The following is a 16,937-nucleotide window of genomic DNA, read 5'->3' as shown; positions in this document are numbered from 1 at the left end:
ATCAGCTGTTTGAAATGTCTTGGAATATCAAAGGGTTCATGAGCCCCATATACTCTAAGATGTTTGCAGGGTCCACAGGGAAGAGAAACAGGCCCAAAGTGAGTGTAAGGCGGTATTCCCCATATTCATGGATTGTTACAGAACAACCTGGAGAGCTGTCTTAAGTCTCATCAGACCAAAGCACAGTCCCAGTTAAAGCACCTTTCCTATCATCAGTCCCAAATAAATGTTCTTCATGTTGTCTAATTGTTGTTATGGAGATGTGGTGGCCTCAAGTTGCTACTCTTTGTTGCAGTTTTATAACAGTGAGCTTTGGAGGTGTTTTTTTTTTACCATCCTTAACATGTTCCTCATTGTAGTGGCTAGAGGTGTGACTGTGCTGCTGCAATAAGAGTAGATTTTCAAAGCTTGTTGCATGTCTTTTGCAGGGGTGTCAACAATTGTGTATGCATCTTTATTATCAACATATGAAAGTACCAAACCTGTATTTTTCTTTTATTCTGAATTACTGTCTTGTCACTTTGTTTTACATTCATTTATTTACAAAATATACCTTGAAAAACAATTAAACCATCAAGACAAAATTAGCTGCATTTTACTGCTGTTATAATGGTAATAAAAATAATAGGCATTACTTGGGACAGTCATATTAGTTAGAGAACAATAAGGAAATGAACATGATTATCCTAGATAGCAGTGAGATTGCATTAGTGGAAAGAAAGCAAGCTTGTCAGTAGAGATTCATTTATGGTGAAACTGCCTCGGGGCCACTGCCTTACAGCGGGGCTTGTCTGATGAGTCAATCTGTCTGTCATTTTAATGCTATGCTGCTCGCTGGCCTCTTGTGCCTGGTTTGGGTTCGTTCTCTTTTTTAAAGCTCGAGCACTTTGATTGTCTTCATTTTGCTACTTGTTCTTTTCTTCACATGATGCGACTGCAGCAGAACTTTTAACCTTCTGAACAGCAGACAGGTCCCATATTCACTCTTTTAGTGAGAGGTTGCTGAATTTAAACTGAATAATATCAGAAAGTCAACAAAGTTGCAAGTGATGAACGCTTCCCAGTCATCTGCATGGTTGTTTTAAACCCATTGATGGATCGTTGCACTATCTTTCTCCATCCCCTACTTCATTTGTCCATGCAATGTACTGTTATATTGCATGAAAGTGCAGTGTTTGCTTCTAATGGAAACAGAAGTGGGAGATTAGTGACTTGTACTATATTTATCCTCAGAGAATTGACTGAACCTGGGGAACTATGTTCTCCATAACTGATAATGGAGAAAGATGCTGCTATCGGGTAATGAGGCCTGAGCATTGTGATAGAAATAGCAGTCGGAGTCTAGCAGACTGTCTCAAAATGTCAGACTTTGGGAATATGGGCTGTGAGAGTCGGCAGTATGTCTAAACAGAATGCATGTCTCCCACTTTGCTTGTCCCCAGACACTTTTTCGTTTCACAAAAGTAAGCATTCACCCAAACACATGCTCACACACAGGCAGCCACAATTAATTGTGCCAAAGTGACTCGCCGTCTGTCTTTATACGAAAGCAGTATGTGAGCCTTTCGTACTGCGGTTGGCTTTTGTTTTTACACTGGCTGAGAGTGAGAAAGAGAGGAAAACTGCCTCCAAAAGTCAAGACGCAAAGAAGGGTTTTAATTTCAGGTCAGAAGTTGAAGATTTATGACGCTCCTGCATGGTGACGAACACTTTACCATGATGATGAGCTCGTCTTTATGTGCAATACCCTGCAGGGTGCAAAACGAGGACACTACACACATACTCACACAAGTCTTCCACATCATCACTCATCTCTCAGTTGTGCTTTATCTGCCTTCCCATATGCATATCTTCCCAAACAGACACAACAAACTGATGTTTGTGCAAAAAATGCTCTTCCATGGACTCAGTTTAGCATGCAGAGGCAGCAGTCATAATCAATATCTTCAGTATACATACTGCAATATAGAATAGAAACTGAAATAAAGCTCAATAAAACAGCACAAGCTGAGGCTGGTTTGGTTTAATCTTATTACACTGAGAGCCTCAGGCTTCTCTTCTCCTATTTATAGCACCCTAAGAGAGAGGAAGGCTGGCGTTTATGTACACAGCATCACTGGTTTGTGCAACTGTGAGTGGCATTGAGCATGACCAATCACAGACAGATATTGCATGAAATTTTATCCGACAAAAAACACAATGATGGCCATCTGTAAAGAGAGCCTTCGTAATTTTCTCTCCTAGAGAGAGCCTCCCTCATCCCACCTGTTTGATGATGTCTGCCAGTTAAAGCTGACAATAATGACATTATGTGAGCAGGGGTACCTTCTTCCTCCAAGGTATAACTAGTTTGGATTTATCTGATTTAAGCTACGGTAAATACCTGTCCTGAGTTTGGACTTTGTGGCTGAAGCTCAGTTTAGGGATATCGCAAATTCGGCTAGGCACTACCTCTGCAGTGAATTGCATCAGAAAGCTTTCAGGATCTATTTGAGAAAACAAGCCAAAAACAAAAATAAGAAGCCCTGAGAAGGACAAATGCACAGAGTCAATTCTGATCTCCGTTAAGGAATCCTCACGCAACAAAACCCCCAATCCACACAAGTAATCATACAATAAGCACTTGAATCACAAATAAACACACAAATAAAGAAACCTATGGCCTCAATTGTCCTAATTACTCTGCCTTTGTTGGAGGGAAAATGCATCTCCCATTCGAGAGAAGCATCTTTTGGAAATCCCATCCAGGCATGGTAAACTGTATAATGATTAAACTTATTAAAGGATAGTTTTTTTAACCAAAAATGTCAGACTGAAAAGAAGCATGACATCAAAATACCTCCCTGAACCTTTGAGGCATGTTTTTCTCCTCTTTCTGCCCTCTAACAGTTTGCACAATTCCCCTTAATGTGTGAACATGAACATGACCTACAAGAAATGTTTTGGCAGGTTGTATAGCTCACACTTGGCTTAGCAGAGGTCAGGATATGGAACAGTGGCTCTTTTAAAAGCACAGGAAACTTAGGTATGCATGAAACTACTCCTACTCCTGCCAGACACAAACACAGCTCCCACAAACCTTAACTATGTGTATTGCTTGTACTTTCTGCAGAGCATGCAAAACACATTCATACCCTTTCAAATTTTGTCACATCATAACCACAGATCTGAATGTATTTGTTCAAGATTTTATGTGATCAACATTAGTAAACAAACATCATGAAGAGCAAGGAACACACAAGAAGGGCCAGGGATAATGTTGTGGAGAGGTTTGAAGCAGGCCTATATTATAAAACACAATCTCAAGCTTTGAACATCTAGAAAAACACTGTTCCATCCATCCAGCACAACTACAAATCTACCAAAACCCGTCTGAAGCAACCAAGACGCCAATGGTAACTCTGGAGGAGCTACAGAGTTACCCATGGCTGTTTGGCACAGCTCAAGTAGGAAAATCTATTCACAGGGCTACTATTGGTCATGCAATCTTCAAATCTGGCATTTAGAAATAAGTGACAAGAAGGAATCCATAAGAAGTCAAGTTAAATCAAAATTAGTCAAATTAGACCAAAATTTAACTTTTTGACCAAAATGCAAAACCCTGTCTGTCTCTGAAAATTAACACTGCACTTCAGCGTCATGCTCTGGGGATAGTTTTCCTCAGCAGAGACAGGGAAGCTGTTCAGAGTTGATCAGAGGATGGTTGGAGCAACATTCCTGTCAATACTGAAATAGATTCTGTTAGAGGCCGGAAAAAAAACTGGGACAAAGACAGGGGCGGAGGTTCACCTCCAGCTGGACAACATCTCTTCAAATACAGCTAACGCTAAGAGGAATGGTCATATCAAAGCATATTTATGTGTTAGAATGGCCCAGTCAAAGTTTAGACCTCAATCTCATTTGTCTGTGGCAAAGGTTGAAATTTGATATTCACAGACACTCCCCACTCAATCTGACTCAGCTTCAACTATTTTGCGAAGAATTGGCAGATATTTTAGTGTAAACTAGTGTTCAGAACCAACTGGAGCTTAACCCACCCAAGACTGTGAATGTGATGCTGCAAATCTGGAGAACACCAATCCTCAACAACACCGTCTCTACTGTGGATCACTTCCGGTTCCTAGGAACCACCCTTTCTCAGGACCCGGGACGGTCCTCACACATAGACACTGTTCGCAAGAAGGCCTAGAAGAGATTCTATGTCCTCAACTCAAGAAGTACAACCTTCATCCTCTACACTGCCATTATTCAGTCTGTTTTGTGCACATCCATTTCTGTGTGTTTTGGTCTGTCCACAAAACAGGACAGGACCAAACTATGATAAGCAATTAGGTCTGAAGACAGTTTTTCCCCAGACTGTCTCTCTAATGAACACTTAACAGTTAGAGTGCCTCGATCGAAACCATGTTTATTTGCACAATTTAACCATGTCTTTCTTTTTGCAAAAACACTGTATATTTATTGCAAAAACATTTTTGTTTCCCTTTTATATTACTGAAAACAAAGAATGCCCTAATTGAGAGCAATATGGAACCAAAGCCAAATTATTTGTTTGTGTGCACAAATTTGGCGAATAAAGCTGATCTAGATTTGGATAAATTGTGAAAAAGTTCAAGGAAAACAAATACTCTTCCAGGCCACCGTAATGTAGATTCAAATGGGTTGTTTAGCTGGATATTACATTTTAACTTTGCCCTTTTTTTTTTTATTGTTTTTACATTTGAAAAATGTTATCATTTAAAACTGAGAAACACGTTTGAGAAGTTATGTTTATTTACAAGTCTGGAAACTTCTTTAAAGACTCCCTAAATCCTCTGCTTCAGACTAAGACTAGAACACAAGTACATTTCTTATAAAGGAAAAGAGTTTAAATAGTTGTAATGTTACATTTGAAACTGCTTTTAAATGTTTCTGTGACTAGTTTTTGAGGACAATATCTTTAAATATCAGGTCATAGGTACTTAGGAAGACAAATGATTGGACATATTTTTCAAATTTAAGAAGAAATATTGCTTACATCACATAAGTGGCAAAAAATATCAAAATAAAAGCATTTATACTACCCTGAGCCCATATCTGCTCTACACGACACAGTGTTTAGCTTCTTTTTCTTAATGAGAACGTGAAAATATTTTTCTTTCCTACAAGAGATTCAGACAGCAATCAGCCTTCACTGCCTGATTTGTTTAGTCTATTTTCTAAATTAGCACACAATGAAATATTCATTGGCACATTTAGGGAGCTCTCATGCTGAAACAGTTTGTATTATCAGCATGGAAACTCAAATAAAAGCACTTTCAGCACATTGTATAACACCAGCAGTGGGTAAAACAAAATGTTTTTGCCCTATAACCCTGCCTGGGTCACACTCTCAATCTGTCAGCAGTAATAATGATGCACCAAGAAAAATCTTGTGCCTGAACAATATAAAAAGGACAATGCGATCAATGCTTTTTTTGTCAGAAATGTTGGAGAAGGCCACAATGAGCACACAAAAGCCATCTGTCTGGTTACTCCAAACAGAAAGACTTCCTTTTATAGCTGTCCAAAGAAGCTGACTCTCTGCCAGGAATTTTGGGCAAGAAAACTGTCCACAGACAGGAGATCTGCCTGAGACCTCAGATGAGAAGCGAGTCTCTCGGCACGTCTCCAGGTGCAAGCCTTCATCCTTCCCGGCCCTGATTTGTTGTGAGTTCTTCTTTGAACTACTCTGCAACTCCACTTACCAGCCCCACAACAGTCATACACGACGCTCGGCCACACAGCCTTGTACCATTTGTTGTTTCTGCTCCGCCGTGTGCACGCTTCAGTGACACACAGCTGACGGAGGGATTGTCAGTTTCAGTCATTTAGACAAATCTTCACTAAGACAGCAGCCTAAAGTGCAGATCAGAGGGGGTTGGCCTCTCTTCGTAGCATGCAGCATTGGAAAAATATATTTTTTGCTACCACTAAAACAAAACGCCTCTGTTTCTGACAGATCTCATGAAATGGAAGCACAGCAGTGTTCTAATGTAAATTTTTCAAACATTTTGTAGTTTTGTTAATCCAGATGAGGTATTTACTCAGAGGAAAAAATAAAACACACAACACCCTCATTTTGAAATTGCACATTTGATATTTAAACCCTTTTAGCATTGAGGACTTTTATCTTGGTTTAAAGAGGGCATTTTGATTTCACTCAAAAAAAAAAATTCTTTTTAGTTCTTTTTCGGCAGTAGGGTGGAAGAATAAATAATTTTTTTCCTGCAGCTAAGGTTTATTTTCTGTCATAAGAAGAAGAAATCCAAGAAGAAAGTGATTCAAAATTGGGTTTAAAGGAGATTTGATTTTACACTTCAGAACAAATGAAAAAAATTTATCATGTTTTTCTATTAAACCGATTTCTCTTTGATGTCTAGGTATGTTTGAACTCCTTTTTTAATGCCAGCTGATTTCCAGCCACATAAAGAAAGTGTGTGTGGGGGGGGTCGTTGTTGCAGAAGACAATAGAGAGAATGTGGGAGGAACTGACAGCTTCATGATATGCTTAATGCTGCTGTAAGCAATAAGAGGGTTGTCAGAAACTATCCCAGAGCCCATGGGAGCCGATGAGAAGATGGTCGAGGGGAGCGAATGGTGAAGAGACAAAACAAGGAACAAAAAACAGATGGAATCAGTATCTCCCATTTAGAGTGGGGTGAGGATCAAAGGATGTCATCTAAATGGACAAAAGCCTGATTCAAACCATTTTACAAGATAAGAGACAAAATGGCTTCAGGCTTATCAAAATCACAAAGCTATCTTGAATAAAATGGGGGAAGGTAGTGCATAACAAAGGCAGAAAGTTCAATAAAGGGGAATTAATGGACATGAACACAATATGAGAAAATGAAAGCAGACAAGCTCCATCGAACAGAGGAGATAATAGCAGGGTACAGGTTGACTGGTTGTGCATCCTGCTGCAGCTCTCTTTTGTTTGCTCCCACTGAGATCGCTGCCCAGTAACACTTGTGAAAAGCAGAAATGACCAATCGCTACTTTAATAAGATTCAGAGTGAAGGTAATTAAAATGCAAGGATGCCAATGTTTCCACCGGGTTCGCACAACAAGCTGAAAATGCAAAACCAGCGACCCGTGTGTCTGCCAGAGGCTACACACAAGATGGTTTTCACACACAGAAAGATCTCTGGTGAAGGCTACACGCTCTGCCCTCGAGCACACACCTGTTTGGTGTCATCCCTGTGTTAACTTGGAGGAATTTCACTGGAGGATTTCCGGGATCTGCCTAAGCCGGCCAGTAGCGAGCAGCGTTCCAGCACACGCACAGCCTCCGGATACTAATTAGCTCCCATAGTAGAAAGAAAGCATAATGTATTCACAGAGGAGCACAATCTGTAGCTTAAACAGATGGTTTCAGCACACAAATGAGATAAGAGGTCCATTACTTAGTGCTATTAAAACACATTTACTGGGAAGAACACCCTCAGTGTCGGAACTTCTTATTATTTCTAGGAATGTAAACGTGTGAATAAGTTCAAGATACAGCTGTTTGGTAATTAGTTGGAGCTGTACCTCATTATGATCTAAATTATTGTGGTGGCTGGCCAGTCAGGCAATAAACAGAAAGAAGCAAAAAGCAGCTCTAGGTTATAAATCTGAGTTGCATTTGTAGCTTATTGGAAACAAATCTTGATAGCCTGAGGTGGTTGGTGAGGAAAGGTAGGAAAGGCTTTGGTTTGAAATTTTTACAGATAACTAAACAGAAACCCAGCTCTGTGCTGTGATTCCACTTTGTGAAGACTTCCCTTCTTTTTGGCTTTAAAGCCAATGCAAATCCAGTGGTTTCTGTCCTATATTGACACACTTTAAAGTGTGTACGTTTTACCCTTTTTTGGGGTGTAGATTAAATCTATAAAACCACAACACAAATAACCATGGCAACACATTTGTATGCTGAGCTGGTACTCTGTCTTTGTCAGTTAGTTATTTTGGTTTTAAAACTTCCCAGAGTGTATAGAGGGCACGGGACCTGATGACTGATACACTCATATTAGCATCCCCTTATGAAAGAGTTGATGAGACAGTTGAACAAAAGGCATCAGGGATGCAAGGAGGAGGCAAATTGACACTCTTGGGGGGAAGTTGATTGCCACTAAGTGCCATTTTGTAGGCTATAAGACAGGCACAAAAATAGACAACCAAAAACAGCTGCAGACAGTGATTCTTCAAAGAGTTATGCAGAAAAGCACCCAGATTCTCTCATCCCTAGACTGATAAGTGTTAGGAACAGTTTGTTTTCTTGCTGTTTCTGTCACATTTACACATCTCAATCTGTTTTCTCCCAGAACCTTGTGTGAGTCTACCCCTCCAGCATCTCAAGATCATTGATCTTTGGAGCTCCAAGATGAGGTTTTGACCAACCCTCCTTTGATTGAACAGCCTGCTTCTCTAAGACACTGAGGTCACCCGCTGGGTCAGCCAGTTCTCGACAAAACTAAGGCCCAATTATTTCCTCTTCTCTCTGCTACATAAAGACACTCAGTGTTCCCCAGCTTAATAGATCTCATATTAAAAATGAAACCATGTTTGGAGCCAGACATTTACATATGCTCATCATCAGCACGAAAATTATACTAATTTTAAGCTACTGATCATGCATTTTAGCCGTTCTTTTCTAGGGTGGGATGATCATACAGCATAACCTTTAATCATTGTATAAAACAAGAAATGGGGGAACAAATCTGAAGTTTTTGTGCAATTTCCAAAAAATTATAGATACGGAGTTGAACATATACGTATACCTCCAATAATGGTTGTCCAAATGTCCGTTAGCACCTATTTTTGTTGTAGTTCATTGGTTTCCTTCAACAGACCTGGTATTCAGCATGGTCCATAAATTCCCAGTGGGTTTTAGGTCAGAGCCAATTCAGGTGCTTAAATGTTAGCCTGCGTTACCTATTCAAAACCAGTTTTGATGTGTGTTTGGTATCATTGCTGGAATGCACAATCATGCCCAGGTTTCAACCAGCTAGATGTTAATTTGAGGTTAAGTTAAACCGCTTTATCGCGTACAATTTGCCAGTACGGTAGGCAGTGAAACAGACCCTCAGCATGGTATCAGCACCACCATGCTTGACAGCTAGTGCATTGTTTTTAGGTTTAAAAGCTTAGTCTTGACTCATTTAAGCATTCTTCTTATCTTAGTTGCCAAGCAAACACTATCCCCTCTGACCATAACAAAATTGCTACAAATTTCAGAAGAGCTTGAAGATTAGAGCAGACGCTTCTTTCTTGGCCGCCACCCTCTAAATCCAGTTCGATTATAAAGCTTCTTCACTGTGCAGAGTTACACTGGTGTTCCAGCAGGTTCCACTTTACAATAGGCATCGGCCATGGTGGTTCCTGTGTTGTTCTTGAACATACTGACCGACCTTTGATCTTAGCGTCATAGTATGAGTCACACCTCCACACTGGTTTTGATAAAACAGGCTAACATTAAAGTTTCAACCTCAACCCTGTCAAAAATGCTTAGACTATGCTTCAAAGCCCTGTTTAGTCCATGAAACTCAAATTCAATTAAACTTATTATTTCTACCTAAAATAGTGGTTAAAACCACTGTCAGTAATATACCAGAAGGTTACTGATGGCTACAAAACATCTCACTGAGGTGCAACAGCTATGAATCAGAAAAAGGCGGACACAAGATAACACTCCTCACAGCTTCCAGGAATCACTGCTTTTGTCTTGAGTGGAACTTGAAACCCAGAGGGGAAACCTCAGTGGGCGGCAGGCGGTGATCTCCACAGCACAGGTAAGAAGTGACTCCAGGCTGAATAATCCAAGGGCTAGACTGGCTCAATAATCCAAGGACAGAAACAGGGTCAACGATAGGAACAAGAGGCGTCAGGCAATGGGCAGGCAGAGGCATAAACCAGATGCAGGAAACAAGGTCGACAACCAGAATCCAAATAGTCCGACAGGGAGCAGGCAGAGGCATAAATCCAAAAAGCAAGGTAAGGTCAAGAACAATGATCAGACAGGAAGGAACGCTGGATATCTACTCACACGAATGGCTTTCAAATATCTGGCACCGTCTGCTTGTCAGAGTCAGTATATATCAGGGAAGACACAGGTGTTTGGCATTCCACAGATTGCAATGCAGCAGCCACCAGGTGCATCTAATCTGCTGATTGCAGCCAGGGAGACAGGGTAGAGCAGACGTGCCAGAATCATAACAGCAACTTGATAAGATTTCACAAAATAGTAGGACAATATATATTTATCTGAGCCTTTATGATAAATTGAGATGTGGGAATTAATGTCAGTGTGAATTCTATTTATATAGCACTTTACAACATACAAGTTGCACCAAAATCGTGCACAGCAGGAACAAAATAACTGACACGAGTAGTTAAACACACAGAAGACATGAACAAAATAATTCATAGGGGATAGCGGTGGGTGTTTAAAAGCACCTTAAAAGTCTCGAGATTATCCACAGCTCTTATGAGGATGAGATAAGATTATTCCACAGTTTTGGGGTTCTGCAACATAGATGGCAAAACCACCTCAACTTTTCTAACTAGACCTCTGAACATTTAAGAGTTGTTTGACCTTGTCGTTATATTGGATGTGTTGCGTTTTATAAGATTCTTTAAATATGACCCTTAAAAACCAGTAGCGACATTTTAAAGTCAGTCCTGTGACAAACAGGAAGCCATTGGAGTGAAGACAGAACTGGAGTTATATGTTTTCATTTTCTGGTTCCTGTTAACAGACAATTTGGAAGTTTGAGTACATCCAGGCACCTAATTGCTATTTTTTGTACAGAAAAAAGAAAACAAAACAGAAATAGTAAGTTGTCTCATCATCTTAACCTGAAAAAACGTTAGGAATAATTTTAATGGAGACCATAACATAGTAATTCTTATTGATTGGTATTTTGTAAAGTTCCTGTTATGATTCTGGCACGTCTGCTCTACCCTGTCTCCCTGGCAGCAATCAGCAGATTAGATGCACCTGGTGGCTGCTGCAGTGTAGTGCAATCTGTGGAATGCCAAGCACCTGTGTCTTCCCTGATATATACTGACTCTGACAAGCAGACGGTGCCAGATTTTTGAAAGCCATTGCGTGAGTAGATATCCAGCGTTCCTTCCTGTCTGATCATTGTTCTTGACCTTGCCTTGCTTTTTGGATTTATGCCTCTGCCTGCTCCCTGTCGGACTATTTGGATTCTGGTTGTCGACCTTGTTTCCTGCATCTGGTTTATGCCTCTGCCTGCCCATTGCCTGACGCCTCTTGTTCCTATCGTTGACCCTGTTTCTGTCCTTGGATTATTGAGCCAGCCTAGCCCTCGGATTATTCAGCCTGGAGTCACTTCTTACCTGTGCTGTGGAGATCACCGCCTGCCGCCCACTGAGGTTTCCCCTCTGGGTTTCAAGTTCCACTCAACACAAAAGCAGTGATTCCTGGAAGCTGTGAGGAGTGTTACCTGTGTGACATTTTCCTGTGGCTGAATAAACCTTTTAAACTTTCAGTATTGTGTCTGGCTGAATCTTGGGTCTGCCTTTTTCTGATTCATAGCAGTTCCAACCTCAGAAGCTGAATTGGAGATTTCCTGCCTGGTCCTTCTCTGTCTCCTGCCTAGCTAAGCCCACATTTCAGTACAGTCTGCTCATGTAAATAAGTGTGTTCAGAGGTTTTTCTATAGATGCAGGCTGAGCTGTATTCCACAGACCAGATTTAACCTAACAAAGCCATCGGCTAAAAATACAGAGCTGCTGGATCGACATGGATTTTCATGAAGGCTAATGAAAACAAAGCCAGGATGGGGCATCTCCTTAAAGCATTCCTCATCCAGAAGTAATTGTAGAGGAAGAATTCATTATCCCTGTAATATTACAGGAGAAGTGCGGTAAAAACACAACAGAAATCCCTCTGATCTCCCATTGATATGAGAAGAAATAAATTCAGGTTTAATGGCAACCATATGGAGTACAGGTCAAGCACCAAACCTGTGCACATCCCACACATACATGCCTCCATACACATATGCACACGCCCAGCAGGCTGCATTTCACCACCACTATGGACACGCAGTATTTATCTGGCAACCGTGGCCACTCAGTGTTTTCCTGACCAGTGTGTATCACAAAAACACACCATGAAATGCACACTACACATCATGCACTACGATCCACCGACATGAACATGCACAGTTGGAGCCAGCTTGGTGTGCACAAAGAACTGTGCTGGTTGGAATCAAATTATTTCCATCTCTCTCTTGCTCTCTTTCTCTCTCACCGCCCACATAGGGAGAAGGGCAGGCCGAGTAAGTCCCAATGCACTAAAGACTGGACTGCCTTAGCGCGTGTCCTGGGGTCTGAAATACATATCCGGCTTTCCTCTAGTCAACTGGACTCCTTCCCAGGGCCTGCTGGGATGGCCGTCTGTGTCATTAAATAAATGACAGGGGTAAAAGAAAAAAAAATGTATAACTGCCTTCTCTCCATCATTCATGTAAACCTCTAGTGATAAATGCAACATCTGAAGACTGACTTGAAACTGAAACATGAGCACAGGCCTTGGCCATCCTCAGTTAATCCATCACAAAAAATGAGTCACTTAACCTCATATTGAACAGACTGTGCATTCTACTCCACTGAAAAGAAGCAGATAAGAAAAAAAACAGCCCAGATGTATTCGCCTTTAAAGGTGAATAGACCAAATTGTTGAGTAAGGACTGGGTGGTTGTATCAAATTCGAATTACTTCATGATTCACTTAATGGAAAGACGTAAATCTAATTTTCTTGGTTAACATGCTTCATATAACTTGATAAAAAAAAAAAAAAAGCTTGGCAGGGCTGTTTGCTGCTGTTAGGTGTAGTACAATTCATCTTTTTTTTCTGTCCGCAGTGTCAGTCAGAGTCCTCTGGCAATGAATGTCTCACTGTCATATCTGATCAGAGAGCAGCCATGTGGGCCAGATTAGGTGTTGTCTGAAACCATCTGTGTTGACAGTGTGGTGACACATGTTCAGGTAGCACTGCATAATTTCTTCTCATCTTATTACAAGTACTGTCCTCCTTATTTATTTATTTGTTTGTTCATTTACTTATTTCAACCCCCTCAGAGGGTCAGAGGTCAGAGCAATCTCATATTCAGGTATACTGTCATGCGCCACTGTGCTTTTGCTCCACCGCCCACTATTAAAGGCCTGGAGTGCGCGCAGTGGCACTACCGCTAAAATAAGTGCACATCGTGTTACTCATCTGTGGTTACATGTAACATGTGGACGCCCTGTCAGACTGTTACTGGTATTTACAGACGCTGATTCTGTGTAACGAGTGGCAGCCTGTTTTTTTTTCTTCTTCTTCTTCTTTTTTTGCGTTTTATACACACATCTAACAGTCTGCCTAAGGACCCACAGCGCACCGAAATCCCACGCCTTCAGGTTGAAAGCCCAGCATATAGGTTAACCCTTCAGAAACACTGCGTTATTACGCACTCATTACAATGCCCCTCTCCCCACCCCACCAACACCCCTTCATCCCCCGTTTACGCATATGCCTTGTGGACTCTCATGGGCTATTATTGGTATGGTTGGGATGCGCAATGCTTCCCCCCCTCCTGCCCCTCCGCCTACCGTTTATTCCCGACACAGTTTCCGATGGATGTGGTTGTGGTCCCGTGGAAGGAGGATGGCCAGGACATCCGAGACTTCTTCAGTCCCGGTCGGTCACTCGTATCCACGGCGTCTGAGCGCTCCATGTGCCGGTGGTGGTGCCGGTCGGTGTCGGAATATCCCCGGTGTTTGATTTTAATCGGGGTCCGGGGTTGTCTCCAAAGATGCTGTGGAGGTTTCAGAGTCGCCTGTCCCTCCCGCGGAACCGGGAGCGACAGGGAAAGGCTCTTTTTCGTACATGGTGGTGGTTCCATCATTGTGCAAAAAATAAAATATAATACAATGAATATCCCTTTTTTACCTATTAATTAAATTATATGGCTGTAATCGCGTGTTCCAGGCAAAAAGCGAATCGTTTCATGTCCCTCGCTGCCACTTCATCTCTGAGCGAACAAATCAAAGTGACCAAGTGTAGCACAGCCCAGATCTGAACCTTGTTTTCTGAATAACATCAAAAACTGTCACAGTGATAACCTGTCAAGCCATCGAGAAAGCCATTAATCTCATTGTTTTCGGCGGTGGTCAGTTTCAGTTTATCCCAGAATCTCCTTTCGGCCGTGATCCTCACTTGTCTGGGGTTCTGGTGATGAGACACCGGTCCTGCTGAGTCTCCTGAAGTTTGACGCCTCATCGCCCATGGCGCGCACAGCCGGATGACAGTGTTTATTTGAGAGAATTTATTGCTTTTTATCACCCTCTTGTTGCAAAGACACAAAGAACGCTGGCGCTGGCTTCCCTCCCCGCGTTGCGCTATTATTGCTGTGCGTGTCTTTCCGCCGAGCTAAAATCTCCAAGCCAATTTCAAAAAGTACTTCATCGATCACGATTCATGTGGAGCTACGGCATCTTTGTGCGCAAACTCAGCGCAAAGGTCTCCAGTATTCCCTCCACAGAGATGACAAATCCTAGAATTTACGTTGGATTTAAAACTGGACTCTGTTACCCACTCTTCAAAAAATAAATCAGGATGGTGCGAAGAATTGTCCAAAACCCAGATGCGATCCTTTGTTCTTTGCGGTCCAGTTTCTTCCAGATTCAGATGTTAAGTCCAATTGTGTCATTAAAAGATACAAACTGATAGTTGCCGAGCTTCAGTCATCCTTCTCGGTATAGACCATTATCTCTCCATCCTCATATTTGCTGGAGTTCGACGACAAACATTGGCATCACAGCGCGCCCTTCCTCTCCCTCTCTCTGTGGTGGATGGGTGGTTGTTCCTCTTTGCGTGCATCCGTTATGTTATGCCCCATGCCCGTTCACTGCGCATTTTCCCAGAAAACAAATTAATTGGCCAAACGGTCTGGCTTGCAGCATCGTGCGTGAATTCAAAGCATGTACCCATTTGCATGATATTATCAGTGCCTTAAAGCATTCATACAGCATTCCGTATTTTGTCAAATTACAACCATAAAGGTCAATGTATTTTTGGTTGGATTTTATGTGATGGGCCAACACAAAGCAGTGCATAATTGTGTTGGAGGTTTAACTCGTGTGGTCTTACGGTTTTACAGTTAAAACTCTCACATATGTGCAGTGCATTTGTATTCATCTCAGTTATAGACTGAGACTGGACATGAACATGATAAACCGTTCATTTTGGCTCTCTCTATGTTTAGGGTCGTTTTCCTGCTAACAGTTGAACCTCCATCCCAATCTCAAATATTTTGCAGCCTCTGACAGGTTTTCTGCATCCATACAGCATGATGCTGCTATCACCATGTTTTACAGTAGGAATGTGGTGTTCGGCGTGATGCAAAATATTTCTTGTCTACCAGATACATGAAGGTCAAGGAACTTCATTTTGACATCATCTGACCTTCCTCCACATGTTCGCTGTGTATCCTATGGCTTGTGGCAAACTGCAAACAGGACTTCAAATGGTCTTTTTTTTTTTAGCAATGTCTTTCTTCTTTCCACTTTCATAGGATAATGTTTATGCAGTGCACAACCAACAATTGTCAGCAGATGTTCCCCACTGACCTGTGGATGTCTGTAGTTCCTCCAGATATACCATGGGTCTTGTGGCTTCTTCTCTGAAATATGTTCTCCGTTCCCGACCTGTCAATTTAGGAGGACAACCATGTCTTGGTAGGTTTGCAGTTGTGCCAGGCTTAGGACAATGACATAAGCACGCTTTAAACCTGCCTGGAACTTTATCTACTGACAACTGAACACTTTTTTACAAATTAGAAAACTAAGGCAATTGGTTACACCACGTTTTATTTAGGGGTATCATAGTAAATGGTGCTGAACACAAATGCATGTTCATGGTGAAAGATTTTAAAACACATGTATCATTTACCTTTTACTTCTAAAATACGTCGAAATTTGTTGATATAGCGTGACAAAATTTGGAAAAGTTTAAGCTATATGAACATTTTTGCAATGTACTGTATGCCAGTTCTGCCAACCCTGGTCTTATTCACCTCCTTGGATTGATAATAAGGATCTGACCCTAGTGCTAGTAAAAGTACCCGGTTTGTTGGGTATATTCTCTTCTTAGATAAAAAAGGGATATTTCAATTTAGGCCAAATTGAATCTAGAACACTTATTAGTCACGCAGTATAATGTCTTATTATTGTGCTCAAGCCATGCATTTTAAATGACAGAAATTCAAAACTCGCTTCCAACAAGTGGCTGTTTCTGTGCCACTCTTGCGATTAAGGCTATTATTTGCAAAAGCTGGATTACACGGTTTATCCTTTTCCTGCTTCAGCACATTTACTGCAATGAAATAACTGAAATTACTGAGCTATCTTGTCACTTTTAGGTCAGCTGTAGTTTGGAGTTTATGCAAAACAGCATAAAAATAAATTTTACTGACAAAGAAATAATGCCAGCTTGACTGAAATGTCAAAATTTAAAACTTCCTTCAAACATGGGAGTGTTTTATAAAAACTGAAATATGTGGCGAGATACTTATGATAGCAAGTGAGTTAGAAGTCTAATCTTTTAGGTTACTATAAAAAAGCAAAAGATTAATTCAAAACTGGACGTTAAAGTAAAGACACATCTCTGCCAACTCAAATATTTCCTGTTGGACTCATTCCACAGCTTTGAACTTGGCCTAAAAGAAACTTCAGATTCAAATGGAAGGCTTTGACAAGGCTGCAGGGAAACAGGCCATCTGAAATGTTCTACTTATTGCCACTTCTGACCCTGAAACAGATAAGATATAGATAGATGTCATGCACTGAAACCAACAGAAACCCCTGGATGTTTCTGTTTCTTCTAAGAGGCCAATACTGGTGATTGACAGCTCAAAGGG

The 16,937-nt window shown here is 41.2% G+C and overlaps 1 protein-coding gene across 1 annotated transcript in view; it reads right to left on the bottom strand.

Annotated features, from left to right (window-relative positions):
* The window catches only part of LOC124862459 (cAMP-specific 3',5'-cyclic phosphodiesterase 4A-like), a 52,844-nt gene extending 37,993 nt beyond the window's left edge, over positions 1-14,851 (bottom strand). The window contains exon 1 of the mRNA XM_047356377.1: positions 13,630-14,851. Within this exon, the coding sequence (XP_047212333.1) occupies positions 13,630-13,925 (296 nt within the window). The 5' untranslated portion in view covers positions 13,926-14,851. The remainder of the gene's footprint in view (positions 1-13,629) is intronic.
* Positions 14,852-16,937: the final 2,086 nt, after the last annotated feature.

This window comes from Girardinichthys multiradiatus, chromosome X (genome assembly GCF_021462225.1).
Source record: "Girardinichthys multiradiatus isolate DD_20200921_A chromosome X, DD_fGirMul_XY1, whole genome shotgun sequence".
In the NCBI taxonomy this organism is placed as follows: domain Eukaryota; kingdom Metazoa; phylum Chordata; class Actinopteri; order Cyprinodontiformes; family Goodeidae; genus Girardinichthys; species Girardinichthys multiradiatus.
This window is presented reverse-complemented; position numbering and strand designations above follow the sequence as displayed.